General features: G+C 44.8%; 1 protein-coding gene across 3 annotated transcripts in view; it reads left to right on the forward strand.

Annotated features, from left to right (window-relative positions):
- Window positions 1-24,884, forward strand: part of LOC308318398 (ataxin-1-like) — a 28,574-nt gene extending 3,690 nt beyond the window's left edge. Inside the window, exons 2-5 of one of the 3 annotated variants that reach the window (XM_080767934.1) lie at window positions 12,221-12,379; window positions 12,692-12,843; window positions 13,293-15,165; window positions 17,183-24,884. In XM_080767934.1, coding sequence (XP_080624060.1) covers window positions 13,318-15,165; window positions 17,183-17,824 — 2,490 coding nt within the window. In that variant the 5' untranslated portion in view covers window positions 12,221-12,379; window positions 12,692-12,843; window positions 13,293-13,317 and the 3' untranslated portion in view covers window positions 17,825-24,884. The remainder of the gene's footprint in view (window positions 1-12,220; window positions 12,380-12,691; window positions 12,844-13,292; window positions 15,166-17,182) is intronic. The other 2 variants (XM_080767935.1, XM_080767936.1) reach the window with 2 other exon arrangements.
- Window positions 24,885-26,300: the final 1,416 nt, after the last annotated feature.

The raw sequence follows: 26,300 nt of genomic DNA on the forward strand, positions 1-26,300 counted from the left end.
ACCGACACCCTAACCCTAAAGTCTAAACCGGCCACGTATGAGTCTTAACCCAGTGGTTCCCAAACCTTTTCATATCAATGACCCCCGAATTGACACTAATTAGCCCGCGGACCCCCTATTTGAAGAGATATGCCAGGGACCCCCATAAGAGAAGATTTCTTTATGGCTCTAGCAGTGATTCTCAACCCATTTCATTTCAAGGACCCAGAGTTTGACATGCAATAGGCTACGGATCCCCATTTAATGGCATATCTCTGGGACCCCCAATTTATATTGTAAAATAAATGTTCATTTCACTCGAGAGTGTACAAATTTGTACACTCTCAGAGTTACAGACCCATAGGGTCCATTTTGTTCCAAACTATCATTTAGCTGGGGGACCCCCTAGAACTCCCTCAAGGACCCCTGGGGGTCCCCGGACCCCACTTTGGGAACCGCTGCCCTACACCTAACCCTAACCGCACGCAGAAGCCACGGACGGGTTGAGTCTAAACCGGCCACGTATGAGTCTTAACCGGCCACGTATGAGTCTTAACCAGCCACGTATGAGTCTTAACCGGCCACGTATGAGTCTTAACCGGCCACGTATGTGTCTTAACCGGCCACGTATGAGTCTTAACCGGCCACGTATGAGTCTTAACCGGCCACGTATGAGTCTTAACCGGCCACGTATGTATCTTAACCGGCCACGTATGCAACCCGAGCATCCCTACTGTATTTGTCAGGCAAACATTCAGAAGCCTAGGGGAACAACATTTGGCGAAAATAGCCCATCTACAAGCTCACAATGGGTTCAGGTTAAGGTTGACGAGAGTACAGACCCCTGGGGACCCCAGACAATGGATTATATGGTTAAACTCTAAAACTGGACCTTTATGGGTGTATTTTTGCACACTCAGGATGCACATGTGGGTGTTGATACCTCTTAATATTGGTTGCTTGTTCCATGGTTTTCAGGTGCTGTAAACAGAACATGTGCGTGAAGATCCCATGGCCTTTCATCTAGACATCCCCAAATGGAATGGGCAGATTTCCATGCAACTTGTCCATCCAACACTTTGTTCCAAACAATACTCTTGAATCTTGAAAACTATTGGCTAGGGTGTAAGGCGAATCACAGACTCTAGGGGCCACTAGTGGGGCCTTAAAGTTTAAACTATTAGGGCCCTATTTTCGTCAGTGCCTTACCTCTTATACCTAAACTTCTTTGCCTTTTTTACTATTTTGAAGTAAGTAGTGCAACAGCGCCCCCTGTTGGTACCCTAAACATAGGGACATACAGACATAGGGATGGACATAGAGTCCCGTGGTGGGAGTTCTGTTCTGGTTTTGGTGTAATATTAAATTAAGTAAGTTTTGTGAATTAATTAAATTTTACTGTGTGGCCCCCAGTGCCCCCCACAGAATGATCGGAACTACTTAATATTTCACCAAAACCAGAGCAGAACTCCCACCACGAGACTCTCAATCAATGAATACAGTTGCAACCACTATATTAATGGCAAGTATTTCATACAGCTTAAGTTCAAAAAATCCGAACTATCCCTTTAAATGATGCGCAACCTACGTAGCTAGTTCAGGCAGACAACTCGTGAGCACGCCTATACAGTACCTGATCAGGAGACTATAGTCACACCATGCACTCTTTACCTGATCAGGAGACTATAGTCACACCATGCACTCTTTACCTGATCAGAGCAGCTCATTCCTGGCTTCTCTCCTGCTGTGCGGTCGTGCGCCGCTGCTGCTGCCTCCCTGCCTCGCTCGCTGCTCATGAAGTCTTTGCAAACCCCACCGCCTCCCCAGCATCCACCTGTAGGCTCTGTTTGATCCCCCGGGGTCTCAATACATTCCTTGTAATTCTATTTGGCTTATAACTTAACTAAAATGTTAATCTTACAGGGAATGAATAGGGACAGAGCCCTGACGCCAATCTATATGCTTCATTATATCTATGCTCAATTATGCTCAATAAATATATATATCTATATATCTATCTAAATTCAGTTGTCTGACTGAAATAGTATTGTGAAGGGAACTAGAGAGAGGGATGACACATTGCACCACTCCGGTCACACAAGGCACATTTTAAACCAAAGACTTTGTCATTAGGCCCTTGCCGCTGTGGAGCGTGTACAACTGTAAGTGACCGAGTGTCCAAGAGGCCCTTTCCTGTCCTGTGCGGTCTGTCGGGATGTTCATGCAGTGAAAGCTCTCCTTTGTTCTCGGTGGCATCATGAAGGGCGTGTAGCCTATATTGTTGCTTTCAGTGTTATATTAATAGGCATCTGTGGAAAAATGTAGGCAAGGTGTGTGCGCGCGCGTGCGTGTGTGAGTGTGTGTGTGTGTGTGTGTGTGTGTGCGCGTGCGTGTGTGCGCGTGTGTCTTTCTTTCCCATTGTGAGCATGTGTGGGTCTGCCTCCTGGGCACATAACGGAGGGAGGGAGTCCTTCTGTAAGGACATGTGGTTGAAGACAGCCCCAGATCTGCAGCTCATTTATAGCCAGTGGTTCCCAAACTTTTCAGGTCGAGAGAGACCCGAAAAGAGAGATCAGACGTCTGCCCGCGGGACCCAGAGTAGTGAAAATAGCAGATCTAAGGCTTCGTGCCACACGTTACGGGCTTGTAGATCTAGTATTCTAGTATTGTAGAATACTTTTTCATTATTATTATTTTTTACTGTAAAAGTTGAACGAAAGTTGCTCTATGGTAGAAATAGGTCAACAATACAAATGACGCTAGTTTTGTGGATTCATTTATTTTTTAATGAGTGGCCCCCAGAGTGACACCCGTCCCCCACCAAATGACTGGAACTACTTAATATTCACCAAAACTCCCACCACGGCAATCAATTAATACCTTTGCAACAACTATATTAATGGAGCATTTCCTACAGCTTTAAGTCCAAAAAGTGGGGCAGTCAAGGTATAAAATACCAGTGCAATTATTTGGTCCCAGTCCAGCGCTGTATCTCTACCTACACTCTCCTGCAGTATCTAAAGACAAAAAAGGAGCCAGATAAAACTCTGAACTATAATTTCTATTCAGTTCAACCCTGGATTTGTGAATCCCATTGTAAGGCCCAAACCACACCAATGCAAATAGTTGCATTGAAACACCAACAAAAAGGTTTTAAAGTCACACCAATGCAACTCCTTGCAACTGCCATTGTGGATAATGGTCGCACAGGCCTGGTCCTGTTCATCTGGGGCTCCCTATAGACGTATAGTTCGCGAGGCCGGCACTGTGGTTGCCTGCAACTACTTGCAACCGTTTGGTTGGAAGGAGTTGCATGGCGGGTCATTGGTGTGGTTTGGGGCTTTAGTCCATGAAATCAGCACTAGTCCGCAGCCTAATTTGCGGTCCTTGCCATGACAAAGTTTGAGAAACACTGGACGAAACAAAGTAACTAAGTACATTTACTCAAGAACTGTACTTTTATTTCCACTCCACTACATCTCTGGGGCAAATATTGTACTTTTACTCCACTACAATTATTGCAAAACTTTAGTTACTAGTTACTTCGTAGATTTTGATTATTATTCACAAGGCGTCGCAATCGCTTGTAGATTGTAGCTTGTAGATCTGCTATTTTCAAAAGATCTGTATACGTTTGAAAACATGTGAAATGGGACATTCTGCATAATGAGTACTTTTACTTTTGGTACATTTTGATACCAATACTGTTGCACTTTATAGTACATTTTGAATTCCGGGACTTCTACTTGTATAACGGAGTATTTCTGAATTGCAGTATACTTTTACTTAAGTAAAACAGGCGAGTACTTTTCCCAGCACCACCACCACTGTGCTAAACGTGGTTTTATAAAGGTGATGTCACCTCATCGGTCGCCTGCCTGCCTGGGGATTAGGTTCATTATGGCGGTGGCGGCGGCGCGGGCTGTTGCACGGGCTGTTGCACGTGCGTGTTTGTGCGTGTTTGTGTGTGTGTGTTTGTGTCGTATGCGCTGCAGGCAGCATCAATGTGGGTCAGGAGAGGCAGCTCTCTCTCTCTTTCCCCATCCTCTCTTACTCTCTTCTCCCTATTGTTTTGCTCTCTCCTCTTTTCTGTCATATTCCTTCTCTCTCTCTCTATCTCTATCTCTATCTCTATCTCTATCTCTATCTCTATCACTATATCTCTATCTCTCTCTCTCTCTATTTTTCCTCCTGTCTCTCCTCCTATCACACCCTCCTCATCCTCACCACCTCTTTCTTCTACCTCTGTAATCTTCTTTCCATCTCCCTCCCTCTAATCTCTTCCCCTCTCTGTTCCTAAGCTTTCTTCTTCTCTACAATCATCTCTGTTTTCTCACTCTGTCTCTCTCTCTCTCTCTCTCTCTCTCTCTCTCTCTCTCTCTCTCTCTCTCTCTGTCTTCCTGTCTCTCTATCTCATTCGTTCATTCATCTCTCCTCTCGCAATCACCATTTCTCTGTACTGTATCTATCTCTTCCTCGTTCACCTCTCTCTCTCTCTCTCTCCCTCTGCTGTTTTCCGTGGTCTCTTCTTTGTTTATCTCTCTTCCTCCTTCACTCTGTCTTCCTCCTCCCTGCATTGCTTGCTCCCTCTCTATCTTTCCCTCTATCTCAATCTCCCCTATACCCCCCCCCCCCCCTCTCTCTCTCTCTCTCTCTCTCTCTCTGCACTCATCCTTTGTGTTTAGACGAACCTGCACCACTGCTTTCCTTGTAGCTCCTTTTCTTTTTGGATGCAATGACCTTGTCAAAGTCATGGTGCTGGACGGATGGACGGACGGACAGACAGACGGAGGGACGGAGGGACGGACGGACGGACGGAGGGAGGGAGGGAGGGAGACTGAAGAGGTCTGGGTGGATAGAATGAGCTGAGAGACGGAGCAGGATGTGTCTTCATGTAAGGCGCCTGGTGTAGTGATCTGCTTCTGTAGTGATTGATGTGCAACAGCATGATGAAGTCATGCTGACACACAGGTGTAGTGATCTGCTTCTGTGTGCAACAGCATGATGTCATACTGTTGTTGAAGCAAGAGGCTATAGAGCGCCGAAGTCCTGACGTCACTCGCTCATCCCCTGGTTCATGGAAGTTTTTCTCCATGGAGAATAACATGGGGTCATCTTAAAATCGTCTCATATAAGAATTGTTGTCCAAAACAAACCACACCCGTGTGAAGTGAGGGGCGCTGATTAGGTGATGTAATGGTGATGTAAAACAAACGGTGCCAACACAAACATTAAACGCCATTAACAATAAAGAGACAATATGACGTAATGAGGCACATTATGACGTACATTTTCCCTTCATTGTTGATGCAGGACATCACAATGTCTCTTCCTGTCACTATGACAGGAAGAGACAAGATGGGTCTGTTACTCTGTTCCAAACCACATACTCTGTTGCCACACTCATTCATTCGCCCAATAAATCCCAGTGGAAGTGGGGGGGGAATATGTTGTGAAATAAAAAGTCAGATTCTAAGACTTATTTTGACATTATCTTAGTCATAACCATTCCATGCTGCTGTAGTGTGCAACAGCATGATGTCATACTGTCGCACAGCCCCATGAATGGACCATGGTGTGTGTGTGTGTGTGTGTGTGTGTGTGTGTGTGTGTGTGTGTGTGTGTGTGTGTGTGTGTGTGTGTGTGTGTGTGTGTGTGTGCGCGCGCATCTTACCATACTTGTCCCCACTAGTAGAATTTGAGAACTCATACATCACATTCCGTGCTCAGCCAATCACGTCGTCACATTCCGTGGTACAAACACTCCTATGCCACGCTATACGCCCAGCTTTCCGGGTTTGTGTGAACACAAACATTGCTTGTGATTGGCTGATCACCCCATATAGCGATGATTTGATCGCTATGGTTGTTTGATCGATGATATGATTTGATTTGATTGATGGTTGATCGCTATGATGATTTGAGTGTGATTTTTAATTAGTTAGTCTTACAATTTGGGAAAGATTCAGGTGTGATTTTTAATTAGTTTGGCTTACAATTTGGGAAAGATTCAGGTTGGGTGTTGTACACCGCAAACATAGAAATGACGTAAAAACACAAAAGGCAAAATAAATATGAAATAAGTAAGTAGATATGTAATGTAAAACCATCTGAAGCTTTTTACCATTAAGGACGATATAAGAATGTGTTTTAATTGTGTCCTAAAATCCATAAAATAAAATAAAGTCTACACATGGACTTGGAGTGAATTCCATATCCATGCACAAAACTTGATATAATAACCCTTTAAGACTTGAGACCAGATTCTACAAAACGTCTTCTAAATCCTGAGCGTTTTCTGAATCGTATGTGTACGAGTGGTGCTCAATCTTTTTCATGTCAAGGACCCCCGCAATTATATGTACTAGACTAGACCTTACCCGTTCTGAATATATGAACACCAAATGATGTACAGTGTGGGTAATGCGATGTAATAGATCACATTACTGATTGGGAGGGAATTGTCCTGTTTCGCTATATAGCGCACGTAGGCTATCGCAAACCAGATTTATCCCCCAAAAAGCATGTTTTTGCAATAAACGTTTTCCGCATTTGCGCCGCCCCCTATGGTTGAAAATGGAATTGCTTTGGGCTCTCCGTTGATTAAACCACCCTCGACATGTGAATGAAATGTGTAAATGTTGTAATCGGATAGGTCCATGTTTGTCTGAGCTGCTCCAGTGCCTTCTAGTTCGCATGTTATCTGTCCTGCTCCTGAGATGCACCAGACTGGCCTGCTATAGGCTAGGCTGGAACTCCCTTCTAAATTGTGAGAATTATCTGGAAGGTCTTGCAATTCACGCATGCATGTTAGAAACACATTTACCTTACCTATTGACAGCAATGAATATTTATTAACAAGAGGCACGGATGGATGTTTGTGCTGAACGTGTGATAAGCCTCCCTGAGGGTAAGGCTAGCGTTATTATTACAGATAGGGAAATTCACACACATACACACACACGCACGCGCGCGCGTGCACACACACACACACACACACACACACACACACACACACATTTGAATTATTTTATTTGGATCTGCACAAGTGGCGTATACAGAATAGACCCAAACACTGGTCAGAATAAGGTTATACATTATATGGTCCAACCAAGCTGCTGCACATGCTTAACACACAGAGGGAAAAGAAGAGAAAATAAATAAATATATATAGCACATTGTTGACACACTATATACTTGATACTACTAGACAGGATGTTTGTTTTGGGTTTTTTAAGCCACCTAGGGATAAATGAAACAACGCCTTCTCCAGACAGACAGACTGCCCATAGTAGCTGAGACAGAACAGTATTTAGCCAGCTTTTTTGCATTTGTTTTTAGCAATCCACCCAATTGCAAACCCCTGAGCACAAGTTTATGGACATGGCCCAGACTTCCAAATACAAGGACAATAAGTTGACAGTTATGGCCATAATACGTTCCACCAGAAGCTGATATTTCATAAGTTTGGATGTAAAACAAGTGTCCATATACAAAGGCCAAATACAAATCAAGTTTGTACTGATGGTCCATATTAATGGGAACTTGTGTGTGTGTGCGTGTGTGTCACAGTTATTGTGATGAGATCGTGTCAAAGAGCACTAGAGCAGACACACTATGCCCTCCATAGCAACGAACTAGCACTTTCTTCTGTAGTTGTCCTTGCTCTGTTTTTGTATTCCACTCCTGGCAGCCAGCCAAGCATGGCAACGCGCTCTCTGTGTTGCCAGCAGTGGAGGGAAGTAGCCAAGTACATTTACTCAAGTAGGCTAATGTACAACGCCGAAGTACTTTGACTTTAATTGAGTATTTCCATTTTCCGATATTCATGCTATTTTATACTTCCACTCTGTACATCTCAGAGGCAAACATTGTACTTTTTACTTCACGTCAAGTATGCATACAGTACTGTACGTATGTACTTATAGTTGTGTGTGTGTATGCAGTACACTAACAACGATTCATTGTGAGCTTGTAAATCTGTTATTTTATGTTTGACAAATCTTGAGGAAATGTGACACATTATGAATCATTTAGATATTTATATTTTTGAGGACGCCAGCCCCTCCTATACACAGGTTTAATGTTTGTCTGTAGTTCAATGTTTGTTTTGTAAACGCCATTGACAATGAAGGGAAAATGTATGTCATAATGTGCCTCATTACGTCATATTGTCTCTTTATTGTTAATGGCGTTTAATGTTTGTGTTGGCACCGTTTGTTTTACATCACCATTGCATCACCTAATCAACATGAGTTTAATATATTAGCGCCCCTCACTTCACACGAGTGTGATTCTTTATCACTATTCCTCTGTTCAGGGTGTCCCTGGCACAACATATTTTCAGGTGGGGGTCTGTAGCCAAAGGCTCTACATATGAATTTGGGAGCCCTTGACATGAAACAGTTTGAGAACAAATGCTGTATAGAATTCAGGACAACGTATGGGATATTGCAGAGTATCGACACCAGGTTTAAAAGAATGAGCTCTTTTCTCCCTGCGTGCGTGCGTGCGTGCGCAGGGAGTGTGAGAAGGTCAGTGGAACAGGGGACAGAAAGTGGGTTAGTTTGTCAACAGACCACAGGCTGTGGCCAGCAGCCACTATCCATGTGTGACCCCTTCATGCACATACTAAACACTACTGTATTATACACACTAAGATACACTACTGTAGTGGTTCTCACATACTGTACACTACTGTACTATGCACACTAAGATACACTACTGCAGTGGTTCTCACATACTGTACACTAGTACACTACTGTACTATGCACACTAAGATACACTACTGCAGTGGTTCTCACATACTGTACACTAGTACACTACTGTACTATGCACACTAAGATACACTACTGCAGTGGTTCTCACATACTGTACACTAGTACACTACTGTACTATGCACACTAAGATACACTACTGCAGTACACTAGTACACTACTGTACTATGCACACTAAGATACACTACTGCAGTGGTTCTCACATACTGTACACTAGTACACTACTGTACTATGCACACTAAGATACACTACTGCAGTGCTTCCCAAACTTTTTCATGTCAACTACCCCCAAATTGACACTAATTAGCCTGCGGACCCCCATTTGAAAAGATATGCCAGGAACCCCCCATAAGAGAATTTTTTTACGAGAGTGTACAAATGGAATCAAATGGACCCGTCCATTTCGTTCCATTTGTACACTCTCAGTGTTACAGACCCATAAGGGTCCATTTGGTTCCAAACTCCCTCAAGGACCCCACACACACAGTGAACAGTGAGCACCCTTTCCCCCGGGGGGTGCATACATTTGTTAGACTAACAGTCCGGCAGGCATTAGTCCGACAACACCGCCGCTCCCGACATGCGCAGCTGGTTACAACTAACCCGTGGACGGGTTAAAACTCTTCCTACTTCCGGGCCTCTTCCGACTTCCTTCACGGGTGTTACCGATTATACTGATTTAAGGCCCTGTTCCATTCTGGTCAAACAGAATCAGGGTGCTCCTATTGTGCATGTTGTCGGCTCACTGGAAACACTCTGCCACACCAGTGGGTCTCAAAGTGTCCCTGAGTGGGTTCCAAATGGCCCAGTACGGGTGTGTAACCCTGAGGCCTCATACACACATTTTCTGTGTTCTGTCTGTGTTTAATGGCCGCCACAATGCAATTCCAATGGGAGTCACATGGTTTGACCAATTACATTTGTGTTTAATGGCTGTGTTCTGCCCATTCTGCCCAAACCAGACCTTTAAATGCATAATCCCAACCTGAATGTTTTACTAATTGTACTAAATGCTAACTAAATAACTAACCTTGTGAGGATCAGGAAAATGTTTCTCACACTTGTGGGGACATTTGGCCCTCACAAGTAGGCTACACGCACGCATGCACGCACGCACGCACACGCACACACACACACACACACACACACACACACACACACACACACACACACACACACACACACACACACACACACACACACACACACACACACACACACACACACAGACGTACGCATAAGCTCTCACATATTTATACACAGATGGTCCAACAGCCCAGTCTTGTTTTGAATGTAAACAAGTTCTTGCCACTTTATGGAAATAGTGAGACAGACGCACGGGGCGGCATAGCCTACTTCCTTTGTAGATTGTTTACCGTCGTCGTGTTGGTGTCACGCTATATGCCAGCCAGAGCCAGGTCCCAGATGGGGAAACTCCAGTAGTACTTGTTCTTGGAGGATTGGAACATGCATGTGTGTGTGGAATGACCTTGCTGTGTTCACCAGATTCCATTAACATTGGCTGCCACCAAGTGGCCAAGCCCTGAACAACACCTTCAGGGTTAAGCAGCAGTTTGGAATAAGTCAGGGCCAGGGCATGTCATCAGTAACTAATGTAACATATTTTATCTTGTGTGTTGAATCGCATTTCTTTCTATCATTGAGACAGTATACGCCTAGTAAGGAAACAGAGACAACAGCGAGCACTGAGTGGTTTCCAACCCCAGTCACATAGAACCTCTAGTTTTGTTGGTTTTCCATCTAAGTCCAAAAAGACCCTGTATAGACTGAAAAGCAAACCAGGTGATTACAATAAAAGACTCATAACTGTCTCTTTTCCAGATTTGAAACACACAACACCTTCCTACTTTATATGCGTATGCTGTGCCAATCACATTAAGCTATGAGAAAGTTTAAAGAAACTAACGCGAAAAAGGAGATGTTTATGTCACCTTCTGGAAAAGGGAACCGATGTAAAAAAGAAAGACATCCTATCTGGCTTTCACTTCCTGTTTCTTCTTTAGGAGACCGGAAGTAGGTTGGAGTCTATTCATGCCAATGGTTGAGTGAACCTGAACACAGCTTCTGAGCGAGTTTAGCCTGATGTTCACTGAACTAACCCAATCGTCACCACAACCCAATCCAGCCACACAATCTTCTCGAAAATTCTGGCAGTAAAATGGCATTTTTCAGAGAGACAAATCAGTAGAAAATCTACTTTGTAATAAACCTTTCTCTGTCCCAGCAACAGACTCTTGCACGATCTATAGCACCAGTAAACACAGGACATTCGCGAGATCTGCCGTCAGACAGTGCCCACTTAGGACACAATTTTGTGTACGATTTTGCACATAGTGGTGAATCGTTAGTCGGGCTTCCTACATTAAGCATTTTTGCTGCAGTCTATCACCTACAATCCTTTTTAGAATTGTATTTGTATTAAACAGTACTTTCTGAGCTTTTTTGGCAAGCTGTTAATAAAGTATTCAATCAGTCAATCAATATCGTTCTGGTAGGATTGAAAACCAGCAGTACCACTACCAGCTAGGAGCCTTATGGCCCGGATTTGGGAACTAGACTTTGGCATGGGGGGTCAGATCAACATGGAATGAATTCTGTACTTCCCATATAAGGAGCATGTCTTGAGTGTACAGGGTTTGATGAGGTCAGATCAACATACAGTATGGAATGTCAGAACAGGTGCTCCATACAGTATATGGAAATCTAAGGGTGGTAGCGGGGACATGCTCTTGACTGTACAGGGTTTGATGAGGTCAGATCAACATACAGTATGGAATGTCAGAACAGGTGTTACCAAACATTTTCAAAAATAGCCCACAGTGACTTTGTAGATTGGCTAATGTCGCTATTTTAGAAAATAGGTGAAAGTATGAAATGGGTTTAAGTGGTTCCACATTTTAAGAGTGATTCAATTATTTGGGGAGCTGAGTCATACACGAGTAAATGATTATATCTTAACCTCTAGTCTTTTAGTGAAGAGGACATGAGTTGCAATTCTACTACTTCTACTTGCTTTTTTCCATACACTTTCTACACTCCAAGTTCACAACATGCTGCAACACATTGTACAGTACATCCGCTACTGCTGGGGTTCAAGTGGTTAATCATGGTCCCACGTGATATCTGGGCAGATATATCGTCTCTGTCGGGTGGAAATATCCTCATATGACCAAAAAAACTGTTCAAATGTAAATATAGCAAAAGTAGCTGAACTTAAAAGCTCGAAGCTAGTGGATGTGCTACCTTTGATGCTGTAGTGTGACGCTGTAGTGTGGTTCATGTAGGGGCCGCGTTCATTTATGACAAAAACACAAACAGTTATGAATATGGAGTTAATAGGTTTCTGCCCGGCACCATCGATGATATGATAAGAGTTAACTATAATGTTTGCTCTGCGCTGAATGATGACGTGTGGTTTATCTCTGTCTCTCCCTGCCCTGCAGATGAGCGCCAGCCGACACCCCGGGTGAAGAAGTGGTACTGACTCCAGATCAGTCATGATTCCCCATGAAGTCCATGGAGCTCCTTCTGAGGGTCGCAGTGACTCCTCCAACTCCTCTGACCTGAGACCTGGGCTCATCCACCGCCTGTGAGCACAGAAGGTGACCGGAACACTGGGAAAGCTGGGCACCCAACTTGTTTTCTTAAATATTTATTTATTCTATATTTTATATCGCTGCTGTTTTTTCGTTACATTTAAGGCCCAATATTTCTACAAATGCTACAAATTGCTACAAAACCTGTGGATATCCAGTGATAAACAAGATGGGTAAATTTAAGTCCAATAATGAAGTGCCGTACAATAGTGTACACTTTACATTATTTCTGACCATTTTCAAAACCATAGATTTATTCTTTATTTATTTTTTACATTTAGTCAAATAATTGCCAATTTAACGTTGTGGTCCCCACAGGGTTTAGGTGCCCACTGGACCTCTATCCACACAGAAGTACTCCAAGGCCCCCTCTAACACCACCCCCCCTGAGACAGAGAGAGAGAGAGAGAGAGAGAGACACCCACGCACATTAAGAGGCACGAGAGACAAACTATTAGCAGTGGTGGAAAGTAAGTACATTTACCCAAGTACTGTACTTAAGTATAACTTTGAGTTACTTTTTTCTTGTACCTTTTAGCCTACTCTTATTTTATTATTTGCCAGTTTAGATTGTTAATATAAAACATAAATTTTTTCCTCCTTTTGTCGCACAAAAAATAGCCGATCTACATGCTCACAATTCGTCGCAATGCAATGTTTTGTGATCTTGTAGATCTGCAATCTGAAAAAGTGTAACATTTAGGGGAAAAAAGGGGGGAAAAAGTGAAATGGGACAATAATGAGTATTTTTACTGTGGTATTTGAAGTCCATGTTGATGCCAGTTATTTTGCACTTTAATCATGTAAATCATTGAATACAGGCCGGACTTTATTATAACCAAGTGTTTTTATCATTATAGTATTCTATACATTTACACAAAAACTAATCCAAGTGCTTCTTCCACCTGTTGACTATCAGGATACTGATAACTCACACCAGCAGCATGAAGTCCAACCAGGAACGGAGTAATGGCTGCCTGCCCCCGAAGAAGCGTGAGATCCTGGCCCTGGAGCAGAAGCCACTGGTGGTGGCTGCTGCGTCAGCGGCAGCCTCGGTGGTGGTGGCCAACGACAGCCCCCACACAGAGAACCTGGCCTGGCTGGCCAGCGTCGCCAGCGAACGCTGCAGGTCCAGGGACGCCGAGATCCTCCGGTGTCCCGTCCCGGCCCCCTACTATTCCTCCTGCACCTCCTCGCTCTCCTCCTCATCTGTCGCCCAGCCCTCGCCTGTTGTCCATTCGTCCGCCGTGTTGCCCCTGGCGTCTCTCCCGGCGGTCTACCCGCAGCAGGCCGGGACCATCCAGTATGCGCAGTTGGCTCCAAACGTTCAGTTCATCAGCTCCGGGCCGTACACCGGCTACATCTCCTCCCACATCATCCCCGCCTGCGTCCCCAACAGCTCTGGCGACGGCTACACCGCCACCTTCGTCTCCTCGGCCTCCAAGGTGGAGCAACAACAGCAGCAGCAGCAATTCCAGATAGGCTTGTCCCCCGCGGACCTGGCTGCCTCCACCCAGGTCACCAGCACCAACCACCAGTACATCCACCTGGACGGCAGCACCCCTCTGACGGTCAGCTCCCCCACGGCTCACCTCCCCCAGCTGCAGCTCCACACCCATCATCCCACCACCATCCTACCCCACACCCTCACGCTCGCTCCCTCCCAGCTGGTGGTGCAGTACGCGGACAGCCTGGTGGGCAAGAAGGCGGAGGGCTCCGGCAAGGCGCTGCTGAACGGGGAGGTGGAGCTGGTCAAACAGTGCAAAGCTTCGGGTCAGCAGCAGGTGCAGAGCTACGAGGCCCGGCACATCCTTCTGCCGGCGGAGTACGCCCAGAACCCCTCTGGGATCCAGACCACATCCTTGGTGCTGCTGGCTCAGCCCAACAGCGGCCATGAACTGGAGCCCCCCCATGGGCCAGGCCCAAACAAGGTCTCCCTGCTGCAGACCGAGAAGGGCGGCATCTGCCTGGGCAAGCCGGTGGTGTCCCGGGCCTCGTCATTCTCCCTCTCCTCTGGCGAGGCGCTGAAGCCCTCCGGCCCGCACGCCGTCATCCAGACCCACCCGGAGGACCTGCCCGTCAGCCTGTACTCCTCCACCCAGCCGCCCATCATCGGCTACATCACCAGCACGGGACACCACCAGCACGCCGTCAGCTACCACGCCACGCTGCCCCAGCACCTGGTCATCCCCAGCGGGCAGTCCCTGCTCATACCGGTCAGCGGCACCTCCACCGTCAACCACACCGCGGCCCACAGCCACGGCCCGGAGGTGGAGCTCGGCCGTGCGGTCGGCCGCCCCGCCGCCCAGCATATCTCCACTGCCATGCCCCACGCCTACCTGGCCACGGCCCTGTCCAAGTGTGAGGTTCTGGGCTCCGAGCTCCCCCCGCAGCCCGTGGCCGCCGCGCAGGCTCACGCCCCGCTGCACGCCCTGTCCTCCTCCGACCCGCCGCCGACGCGGCATCCGTCCCACGCCGCTGCCCCCCCTCCCCTGGCTGCCCCCGGCTCCGCTCAGCCCTCGCCCTCTCTCTCGTCCTCCACCGTCGCCAATTCCTCCAATTCCACCTCGTCCCCCGTGGCCCTCCCTCCGTTCTTCATGCGCGGCTCCATCATCCAGCTGGCGGACGGGGAGCTGAAGCGCGTGGAGGACCTGAAGACGGAGGACTTCATCCAGAGCGCTGAGATCAGCAGCGAGCTGAAGATTGACTCCAGCACCGTGGAGAGGATCGACAGCGGGCAGACGCCCAACGCTGTGGTCATACAGTTTGCTGTAGGCGAGCTCAAAGCTCAGGTAAGAGGATCTACGTCACTTCTCAAAGAGCTGTTTTGCAGTGCCTTTGCATCAACATGGGATAGTATGAAAGTATGGAACACAGGATATATGATATAATCTGCAGCCTTTTACTTTTAGTTTTGATTTAACAGTACACTAAGCCAGTGGTTTTCAACCCTTTTCATATCAAGGTCCATTATTTATTCAGCATTTGAGCCACGGACCACCATTAAATGGTGGTCCGTAGCTCCAAAAAGGTTAATTGCACAAAAGAAGGCCTGTATTTCTTCAGTAATTCAACCGTGCGAACATTGCGTTTCACCGCAGGCTTCAGCAGGTTTGGAAGCAACGCGTTGCTGAGCACACATCATTCCTACAATTTGATTATGAAGAAATGTCTATGGCATCTTGCAGCTCTTATGTTCGTTAACCCTCATCCAAGTAAAAGTTAGTTCTTGGCTTTATAGTTTTGCCCATGGCAGTTGAAATTAGCAGAAAAATTCCTAAAGTAATTCCTAAAGTAATTATAGTAGTTCTTCTAGGCACTTTTTGGTTGCATATACACAGTACCAATGCCTTACTACCTTATTACCCAACATCAACATAAGCTGCTTTAGTAGTGCTCCTTAATGACCAATTATTGATGGCTGCAACTTGTCGCTGGAGAGAGGGTTTTTTAATTAAACCTTCTAAATTAGGTATGGTGTCGTGCAGAGCCACTAGCCTTCAATTAAGGGGAGAATACCTTTCCTTTTATTGTGTCCACCAGGCCGAATGTTTTGCACTCCGTCCGTCCGTCCGTCCATCAGTTTGCGTACAGCTAATCTCCGGCACCGTTGGCCCGGTCGATGCCAAACTGTACACACACACTCCCTGGATGCCAACAACTCTGCCCCAAATGTTCCAGAACGTCCTGTTATAGCGCCACCATGAGGCCGGTTTTTGAAAAAACATTTTTTATTTATTTTACTAGTCATGTGATCAACAAGGATCTGTCTGATTTTCCATATTCCATTCCGATTGGCTAAGATTGCCTTTCAAAGTTTACAGGATTGGTCAGTTTTGAACAAAATCATGAACGCAGCATGCAATTTAGAAAGGTACTTGAACTTTTGCACACACATTCCTACTAGGCCGAGGAATAAATCCCTCCCTTTGGACAGACATTGGCCTGTTATAGTGTCAACAGCAGGTGGAGTTTTGCTAAACACATTTTTAGAACAAAATGCCTCAAATGAATCATGACTTTGAATGTCGAATTGCCATCAAAGGCCTAAGAAGAAATGGCACCCCTTTCACATTGGCCTGTTATAGCGAGACCTGTGCACTGAGGAGCACTTTTTCTAGTTAAAATTCAATAAATGGTTGGTATTTTTGCACCAGAACAAGCAGTTATGCAGAAAACACAACTAGCAGAAGCACAGTGTTCAGCATATGGATGGATGGAAGGTGGATATAATGCATATCTAACTTTTATGCTTAATGAATCTAGACTGTTGCGTTGACTCTTGAATGTGTAGAAATGCAACCTTACGTGTTAGGGTTATATTAACATTGACTACTGTTGCTGGGCAGTTAGTTGTTAGTTCCGCTATGTGTTTTTGAGGGGCGCTAGCCCCTCCAATGTCTGGCTTTTGGAAATTAGGTCATGGCAGCCAAGTCTATGGGCTTTTTTAATGTTTGTCGAGTACGATGTTTGTTTAAAGGAGTGAGGTGCCCCTCACTTCCCACGACGAGTTGTGTTTTCTCTTGTTTTCATTGGTATGGTAACGTTCCACCAGGCTGTCACCCTGAAGCAAATTCAACCCTGTCATTCTCACACTTAGAATTCTTCTCATTACAACCTGAGGAGGAAAAATGCTGCCATGGGTTGAACTGAAATGCTGGTATGAATATGAAAGTGTGAAAATGCTATAGCTCACCGCATATTTGTAACTACTAAGACCAAAAATAGTGAAGCCCATGCAGCCCGTATAAATAATATCAATATAAATGCTGATAAAACCAGTGCTTGTGGTCTTGTGTTTCTGTGCAGGTGTGTGTAGAGGTGCTGCTGGAGTATCCCTTCTTTGTGTTCGGGCAGGGCTGGTCGTCGTGCTGCCCTGACAGGACCACTCAGCTGTTTGAGTTGTCCTGCGCCAAGCTGTGTGTGGGAGACGTGTGCGTGTCGCTGACGCTGAGGGGCATAAGGAACGGCTCCCTGACCACCAGCAGCCAGCCTCTGGAGGTCGGCCTCAAGGCCGGCAGACATCACCCCTCTGACTCCCCTCGCACCGCCGCCACGGAGCCCGCCGTCAGGAACAGTAGCAGTCCACAGTACGCTGCAGGCGGCAACAACGGTCTGCTGATGAGGGCGGGTTCGGACAGACTCGGACCACTTCCGGCGTCGGGACCGGTCCCGACCTCGGGGCCCGGGGGTGTGGTCTACGGAGGAGGGGTGCAGACGAGGCAAGGACCCGAGGCGGCGAAACCGGACAGGCCCCCTCACTCTGACACTCGGCAGTCCGCAGACGCGGCGGACAGGCCGCCGAGCGGCCGCAAGAGACGCTGGTCGGCCCCGGAGCGAGACCAGACTGAGAGGGCGGAGGAGGAGCCTCCGCCGGCCCTGCCCAAACCCTCCTTCCTCCCGCACGAAGTCAAGATCTGCATTGAGGGCAGGTCCAGTATTGGAATCTAAGGAGCTCGTAGACTGTTGACAAAAGACAATGGAGGAGCAACAGAAAATGGCAGATGGTTTGTTTTGTATCTCTGTTTAGCCCATATCCATTTTCTCCCTATCCAGACTACTGTAATATAGTTGACCTGTCGTCGTCGTCGTCCCCCCTCCCCCCTCCTATATAGACTTGATGTCGACAGTGCAGTACAGTGGAGCACCTTTATAGTATGTGGTATCACAGCCGAGATTTGTGCAATCAAAAATGTGCAGAAAAGCAAATAAGAATGCTGTGTGAATGCTGAGTGTGAATGTCAACCTCCTAAAAAGATATTTTTGACGTACTCCTTTTGCGTGACACCAATTATAAGCTGGTTCTCCCTTTTTGTGTAGTGGCTTAACCACTTGAACCCTAGCCTCCCCTTTCTGTTCCAGTTTTCAGTTGTTCTCAACCTCCCCCATAATAACTCTGGGATCCACACAACCGTGCGCTCAGAGTTACAGACCCGTAAGGGTCCATTTGGAACCCCACAAGGAAGGAACCATGAGGTTTCCCTGAGGTAACACTGAGGGTCCCTGGGACCACCTTTGAGAACCACTGGTATAGAGGTGAAGCTGTAAGGGACCGAGTGTATATTGGGGGATTCCAGTCAAGCAAGTATAGGGTTTAAAGTTGGATACAATAGAAAATGATTGACCAAACCACTTATCACTCAACCGTGAACAAGCACAGACACACACAGCACATAGGTATTAGGTTAGTCGTGATTGACTCGTATCTCTCATCCAGTTTTTCTGGCCGTCCGTGTTCGCAGCCGTCTGACTTTCTTTTTCTCTGTTTTGTGACGGCGAGAGAGTGTTGGGAGAGACGAGAGGATTCAATGAAAAACACGTTTTGCTTTATTTAGGGGCAGAGACAGGATGACAGGTCTCCAGCTGGAATGGAACATGGGCAGGTGGTCATCGCACTTTCCGGTCATCTGCTGATGTGGCTTAACCACTTAAGCCCCTATATGGTTTGCCATGCCACGGATGGCGAGAATAGCTGATCTACAAGCTCATGCTATTTTCGCTATATTTGCTATTTTCCAAAAATGTTTGCCTACACGTGCAGTGTATAATGACATAAACAAAATGACACCCTCAACAGGCAGTGCTGTCTGAGCTGCCAGCACAAGGAGTGGTAGAGAGGAAAGCATCAACAGTAATAAACCTCGTCTTGTACTGTGCCATTCATACAGATAATGTAGCTCTATATAGAGGCTCTATATTTTTTGCTATTGCCTGGGACATGGTGAATGATGTCTGCTGCCCTGCACAATTCTTATTTTTCTGATATATTTTTTAAATAAAGCATGTGTGCTTTATTTTCACAGCAAAGTAGAGAGAGGTGAGAAAGAGAGAGGGAATGGCAGACTGAGAGAATGACATGTAACTCGATGGTTCCTCATTCAAAGCAGGATTTGATGATTTAGTTCTGTGCCTGTGCCATTTGATACACGCATTACCTGATTTGTCCACCGGGTGGGACTGTTTGCTCATTTACATACCTTTAGGGTAGTAGATGCTTTGTTTGTTGCATTTCTTCATCAATATAGAGGAAATTGTCCTGTACCCCGGCGTGCGTGCCGTGAATGCGTGCGTGCGAGAGAACGTGAGCGTGCGCGGCATAATTGTGCACCTATTGTTATATGAGGACCAGTCAGTTGTCATCACCCTAGTAGGCAATGGATGAAAAGTCTGCATTTTCAGGTCCCCTGCACTTTTTGGAAGAGTCAATCTATTTTAGTGTCAGTTTCTTAAGTCTAAGAATTAGGATTAAGTTCAGGTTAAGGTACAATGCTAAGGTACATCTGGTGTGCAGTGGGGAGAGTTACGGGGTAGTCAAAGTATTCCATTGAAATCAGCCCGGAGGTCCTCACGGACAAACCGTTATGTGTGAGTATGCGTGCATGTTGGTAGCCGTCTGTGTTTAAGACCAATTTCTGTCGTACAATGCCGAAAAAGTGTGCTCTACCAGCTCACGTGTGAGCTTGTACGTTGATATCAACAATATTCGGCGCGTCATCCACAGCACAACAGCCAACAGATGCCTCAGCAGAGAGAAAAACCTCAATCTACTTAACCCAAACTATTATATTTGCATTTTGCCCCCAATTCCGAAACGTATGCACGTGTCATTTTGTTAATAAAGAATATACGTAGTGAGAATTTGATACACATGCTGTTGGAATAGTTACAAGATACTGAATTGTTTTGATACAGTTCACCCTAACTTCTTTATAAATAATGATATTATTCTAAACTATTATATTCTGAGGTTTAATAAACATTGTGCAGAAAAGGAATTCAGCCCGAGGCTCATTGGCCCTGGCAGCTATGTAGAACATCTGTATTAAAGGGATAGTTTACCCCCCCAGAAAATGACGTAAGTTATTTTCTATCAATTACACACCCCACGAAGCCTTGAATTCATGGAGATTCTTTTGTTTTCATTGCATTCCTAAGCCAATAATTTGATGACAAGCTGGGTTTCCGGTAGGAGACTCGACGGGGACTCTTTGAGAAAACAATCAACAAACTACCGGAAATATGTTACAGCATGGATATATTAACTTCAGGGCATACTGTTAAGCAGTGGATCTCAGCAGGGGTCTGTGAAGTGGTTCCAGGGGGGGGGGTATATTTGTTATACTTCAGCTATGTACAGTACAAGCTCAACAACTAGTCACAGACTCACAGCATTTTGGGCTTGTACATCTGCTATTTTTTTAAACCTTTGGAAAAATCTTGAAAATAAATTCCTGCCACAAAATCTTTTACGATGGGCGTCCATGGTTTCAATTTGGGGGTCATGAAAATGTTTGAGAACCACTGCTGTAATGTTATGCCATGCTCAGTAAAATAATGTACAAGCACAGTCTTCATTTCATTTATTTTGAATTGATCCTTACACCCCTCGAACCAGCGAAGAAATAATGGCTTTTAATAGGTGATAGCCTGGTCTTATATAGTGGTCAGGATGTTCGATCCCCACTGGCATAGTAAGTCCAGTTACCCGAATCAAGGCAGTTGAACACCCTCAGCCCTCACTCATTGTAACATTCTCTATATATTGAAGAGAAGACTTCTGCACAGCCGACTTACTTTTCAGCAGGTGCGTAGGTGACAAAGCAGCAAACGTGTAGAAGGAGGGAGACCTGCACACTGCCACTTGCAGGTTCAAGAGCACTTATTTATAGTCGAACAAAGTGCAACGTTTCGGTCTTGCGACCTTCCTCAGGCAGATGCCTGAAGAAAGGTCCTAATCCTCCCGTTCAACGTTCCCCACTGACAGTTGCCACCCCAGCCTGTAGGAGTACATACTGTGCCTGGCTTCCCTCATCCCGAACACGGGCAATATCATCCTATAGTGTTCATATATAGACAGACACTCGGCCAAATTGGATGCACCGCAGTGGATACAAAGAGTACTGTTGTTGTGGAGGGGTGTGGCAACACAGCTCTCCAGGCGGGATTGTACCGGGGACCTCGAGATCACCTGGCAGAGTGCGCTGCCCTGTTCTGTCGCTTTGTCAATGGAATACGGTGTCTGTGCTAGAGTGTTTTGTTAGAGCATTAGCCAAAATAGACGTTTTAAAGTTCACACTCAGGAACATTGTGGATATATCAGATTGTGTGTAAGAGAGATAAGTGTCTGTGTCATTCAAAGTCTTGTCTGTGAGTGTGTGTGTGTGTGGGTTTTAATTCTAAACAGCAGCACTTTGATGAAACCCCCAGCACAGTGGGAAGGTGTGCGTGCATGCGTGTGTCCGCTTATTGATGTAGCCTCAGTCTTCATCTTCAGTAGCTACTAGTATGACAGGAAAATCAACAGACTGTTCCTCATCACTTGTTTATCCTGCAATTGTATAATTATTGGAAAGCAAAGTATAATATGCTGGCTATGACATGGACAGTGTATGAGTTCTCACATACTGGGAAAGAAATTGTGTGTGTTTGTGTGTGTGTGTGTGTGTGTGTGTGTGTGTGTGTGTGTGTGTGTGTGTGTGTGTGTGTGTGTGTGTGTGTGTGTGTGCGCGTTGTGCGTGTGCGTGCGTGCGCCTGCGTACGTGAGAGAGAGCTCTGGCTAAAGTTGTTCATGTGCAGTGAATTGTATGCGAATGTATACAGAATACAGATACAATGTATAGCTACAGTACTACCAGTGTGTAGCCAACAAATGCACCACCGCACCTGTTCTCAAGTCATTCCATTATAAGCTCCCCAATCTAAGATGCTCCTGTTGTCACTTTGTCAAATCACAAGAATGAACTAATGCAGTACGTGGCTAGCTCTCTCTCAACACAACATGCTGCTTAAGGCCAAAATAGGGATGCCAGTTTTTGGTAAAAATGAGATCACAGTTAATTCTCTGTGAATTGCAAGTCATTGTTTATTATTTGTGAGTAAATAAATAAACTAACACATTGACAGTTAATTACATCTAACTCATGTCCAGGGTCTGAATTAGATCAAGAATGAGAACCAGCAGTACGTAGCCTACTGTATACTCTGTTGACTGCCTGGAGTAGATAACCACTGAGCTAACATACACCAGTAGTTCTCAAACATTTTTCATTTCAAGGGCCCTCAGTTTGATAGGTTCATATCTCTGGGACCCTGTAGTACATTCTAAATTCCTCAGTGTTCATAATTTGCGCCAACTCTTACCCCTAATCCCTATATTTATTTGCTTTTTTTTTTTTTAACTATTTTAGAAAACCTTTCAATATAGTTCAAATAGCCAATCTACAAGCTCACAACGTGTCGATGAAGATCGGCTAGTTGAACTATTTTACAATGTTTTTCATAATCATAAGAAATGTCAAATAAGATTAGGCATAAGGGGTAATACGGAGTGGTGCAAGATATGGCCCTGGAGAGTGTACAAATGCACCCGTAAGGGTCCATTTGGTTGCATTTTGTACACTGATTTGTACAATGATTAATAATTTAGCATGCGGGGACCCACCTGGAACCCCCTCAAGGACCCCTCGGGGGCCCCGGATCCCGCTTTAAGAACCACTGATGTATATATGAATCTGTTTTTGGAACAAAAACATCGATATATATGTTTGAATTCAACTGTTTATAATTGATGTTCACCAGACTGATATAATAAGTCTGGGGAACAGCAATAATAATTGCAGTTTACCATAATAACTGTTTATTTGAAGACTGGCATTTTTAATCAAAGAGGTTTATTGTATGCCTATAGGCATAATAGGCTATCATCTGTTGCCTGCTTAGTTTTAACACTGCCGACATTGTTCTCCTCTAAATATGTTGGTCTCTAACAGACGTGTAGTCTTATAAACTACAACTGTGTCATCATCATCATCATCATCATCATCACATCTATCAATGTAAGCCAGATGTTGTTTTCCTCAATAACCTTTGCCTGTGTTTTTGTATTTCCCTTAAACTATGCTCATCAGATAGACCTCTCTCCTTTGAAAGCACACACTATCACAGACGCCTTAGGCACTTGTAAAAACCATCCGAAAGGTGCATCATTGGATTTCCTTGTTCTCATCTAGAAATAAGCTTAAAATTGGATCCCCAAAGACATCATCTTATATACAAGTGAAAAGGTGTACCCATACTCATTCTTCATGCTCTATCTCCGACCGAACCACACTTTCACCACACATCTCTATATGCAAAATAAATTCGCCACCCTCCCCGAACTGACATAGCCTATTTTTTAGCCGTTCAAGTTTCTTAGTTACTCTGCAAATATTACTTTTATGAAAATCACGATCGAGCCAGCAGATAAACGGGTGCCACAACACGCCGAGAAACAAGGAATTTAACCACGCTACTTGCATACACTGCAACTCGCTTACAATTCGCAAACCTGGCAACACTGCCTGCCTCTTACGTCACCAGCTCTGTTCCTCCTGGCCTCCGTAGTCCGTCGCGCTCACAATCTGTCGCAGCCATCTTGCTTTTCTTTTGGATGGGCGAGTGGACATTTAATGCTAATAAATTAATTATAGGTCCAGCAAGCAAATCATGATGGTCTGATTGTGCTCAATAGGTCACAATAACATTCCGAAATTAGGTGTTGTGTTTTGTATGGCATTTCCCCCAGTAGTAGTTGCATATCTATCTCAGCTTTTGCCTGATAGCACACATGCTAACGTCAGCAGCCATAGCAACATACAGTGTGCGCAGACATAACATCAGTTGTTTACAACACAAACACACGGCCTTTTAACCACGCAATACACACAACAGCTCGGGAGTTATTAAACCGAACGTGGACGCTGTTTCAGTGTTACATTTGCTGCGCATATCGGAATAATTGTAACGGCATGCATGATAAATGTAACAACGCTAAAAAACACCATTAAACATATCGTTTTCAGCTTAAAGCTATTACATTTCATTGAAGCAACTCCTTAGCATTGTTTTCATACCATGGATGTGATAAGATAATGTATCAAACATAAGGGACATATTAAATAGCATCGGGTGTACCAGTTTGGCCATTTCTTTTTCTTCAATGGGGCAATACATTGATTAAACAAACGTTTGATTGATTGAGTTGTACAACGTTATACAACCCTAAACTAATTTTAGAATACACTACACAATACAATACAATTTTAGAACATATTTTGCACGTTCCATTTTTTTACTCAGAGATCCCTTTAGCTACACATGTCATATTTCCAGGCAACGGACCTACACATGTCAGCTACCATAAACCACTTCAAGTTATTAGGACGAAATAACTGACAGGAGTGACGGTGCTGTGCTGTGAGTAAACTAATAGGGGAGAGCCGCCAAGGATGTAACATTTTGCACGTTTCATTCTTTTACTCAGAGATCCGTTTAGCTACACATGTAATATTTTCAGGCAACGGACCTACACATGTCAGCTACCATAAACCACTTCAAGTTATTTTTTTGATAAAACAGGTCGGGAGTTATTCAACCGAACGTGGACGCTGTTTCAGTGTTACATTTGCTGCGCATATCGGATCAATTGTAACGGCATGCATGATAAATGTAACAACGCTAAAAAACACCATTAAACATATCGTTCTCAGCTTAAAGCAATTACATTTCATTGAAGCAACTCCTTAGCATTGTTTTCATACCATGGATGTGATAAGAAAATGTATCAAACATAAGGGAAATATTAAATAGTATCGGGTGTACCAGTACCAGTTTGGCCATTTCTTTTTTTTCAATGGGGCAATACATTGATTAAACAAACGTTTGATTGATTGAGTTGTACAACGTTATACAACCCTAAACTAATTTCAGAATACACTACACGATACAATACCATTTCAGAACATATAATATTGGCCAATATGTCAAATATGTAAATATTACATATAATGGCATTGAATGGAAGCGGACCATTTGTAACACATGTTACAAATGACCCGCTTTTGCAAGTTTTCTTTGCAGTTGCTTACAGACCAGAATGAACGTGAATTCCGTCTAAACACGATGCAAACTAATGAAGAACATAAGCATGAACACATCCATGTGGATTTTTATTCACCAACACCAAAGACAAAAATTGTACCACACATATACTCCAGGTGTAAAATTAGACGCATTTTGAAGGTAAACACTTCAAACTTCAAACTCCTGGCCACGTAGAGTACGTTGCTGTACACATACTGACGCGATGGCGTCATGGTGGCGTTGACCAATCAAGATATAACGTCCATGTTACAACCGTGAAGCGTTACAACCTTGGCGGCTCTCCCCTACATTTGTTACTAACATTAGGTTGTGGCGAAGTAGACACGTGGCCAGCAGATACTGTGTTTTGGACAAACAGGCTAGGTATTGGTGTTGATTTGGGTCAACTGCACAAACAGCGTGGTGTTGTTTTGTGTCTGTGTTTGTGTTGGAGCGCCTCAGTGTGGCCGTACAGGTCATGTGCAACCTCTTCCACAGAGAGATGGAGACACTAAATCTCAGCTGGACAAACATGTTTGCATGCATGCATCGCTGCCTTGCATGCTGTGTGCTACTGTTGAGTCTGTCACTTACTTTGACTGATTTATGGCATTGTCTTTCTGTTAAAATCCAACTATGTTAATTTAAGAACTCTGGGCATATAGGTCATTGTTTATTCACTGTGCACACGTGTAGCCTATTGTATGTCAGACTGTATGTCTGTCCCACAGTCACAATCCTTTAGTACTTAGGCTGTGGAAATATTCAGGACAAAACAATGGTACATTTCCAATAACCCATTCGTTACTACATGTGGAGTCAACTCCCGCCATTTATTTCTTCCCATAGTGCGTGGCAAAGTCGCTCTGGGATGAGTGCGCGCGTAGCGCGCACGAAATTCTAGTTTATTTACAGTCCTAAACCTCCAGTGTTGAATTATTGTCAGTGAGCTTCACCTTGTGGTGGAATAGCACTTTGACTCTGAAGTAATGTATAGCATGTCTGACAACAATTGTATATTAAA

This window comes from Protomyctophum bolini (assembly GCF_963924005.1).
Source record: "Protomyctophum bolini genome assembly, chromosome: 7".
NCBI lineage: Eukaryota > Metazoa > Chordata > Actinopteri > Myctophiformes > Myctophidae > Protomyctophum > Protomyctophum bolini.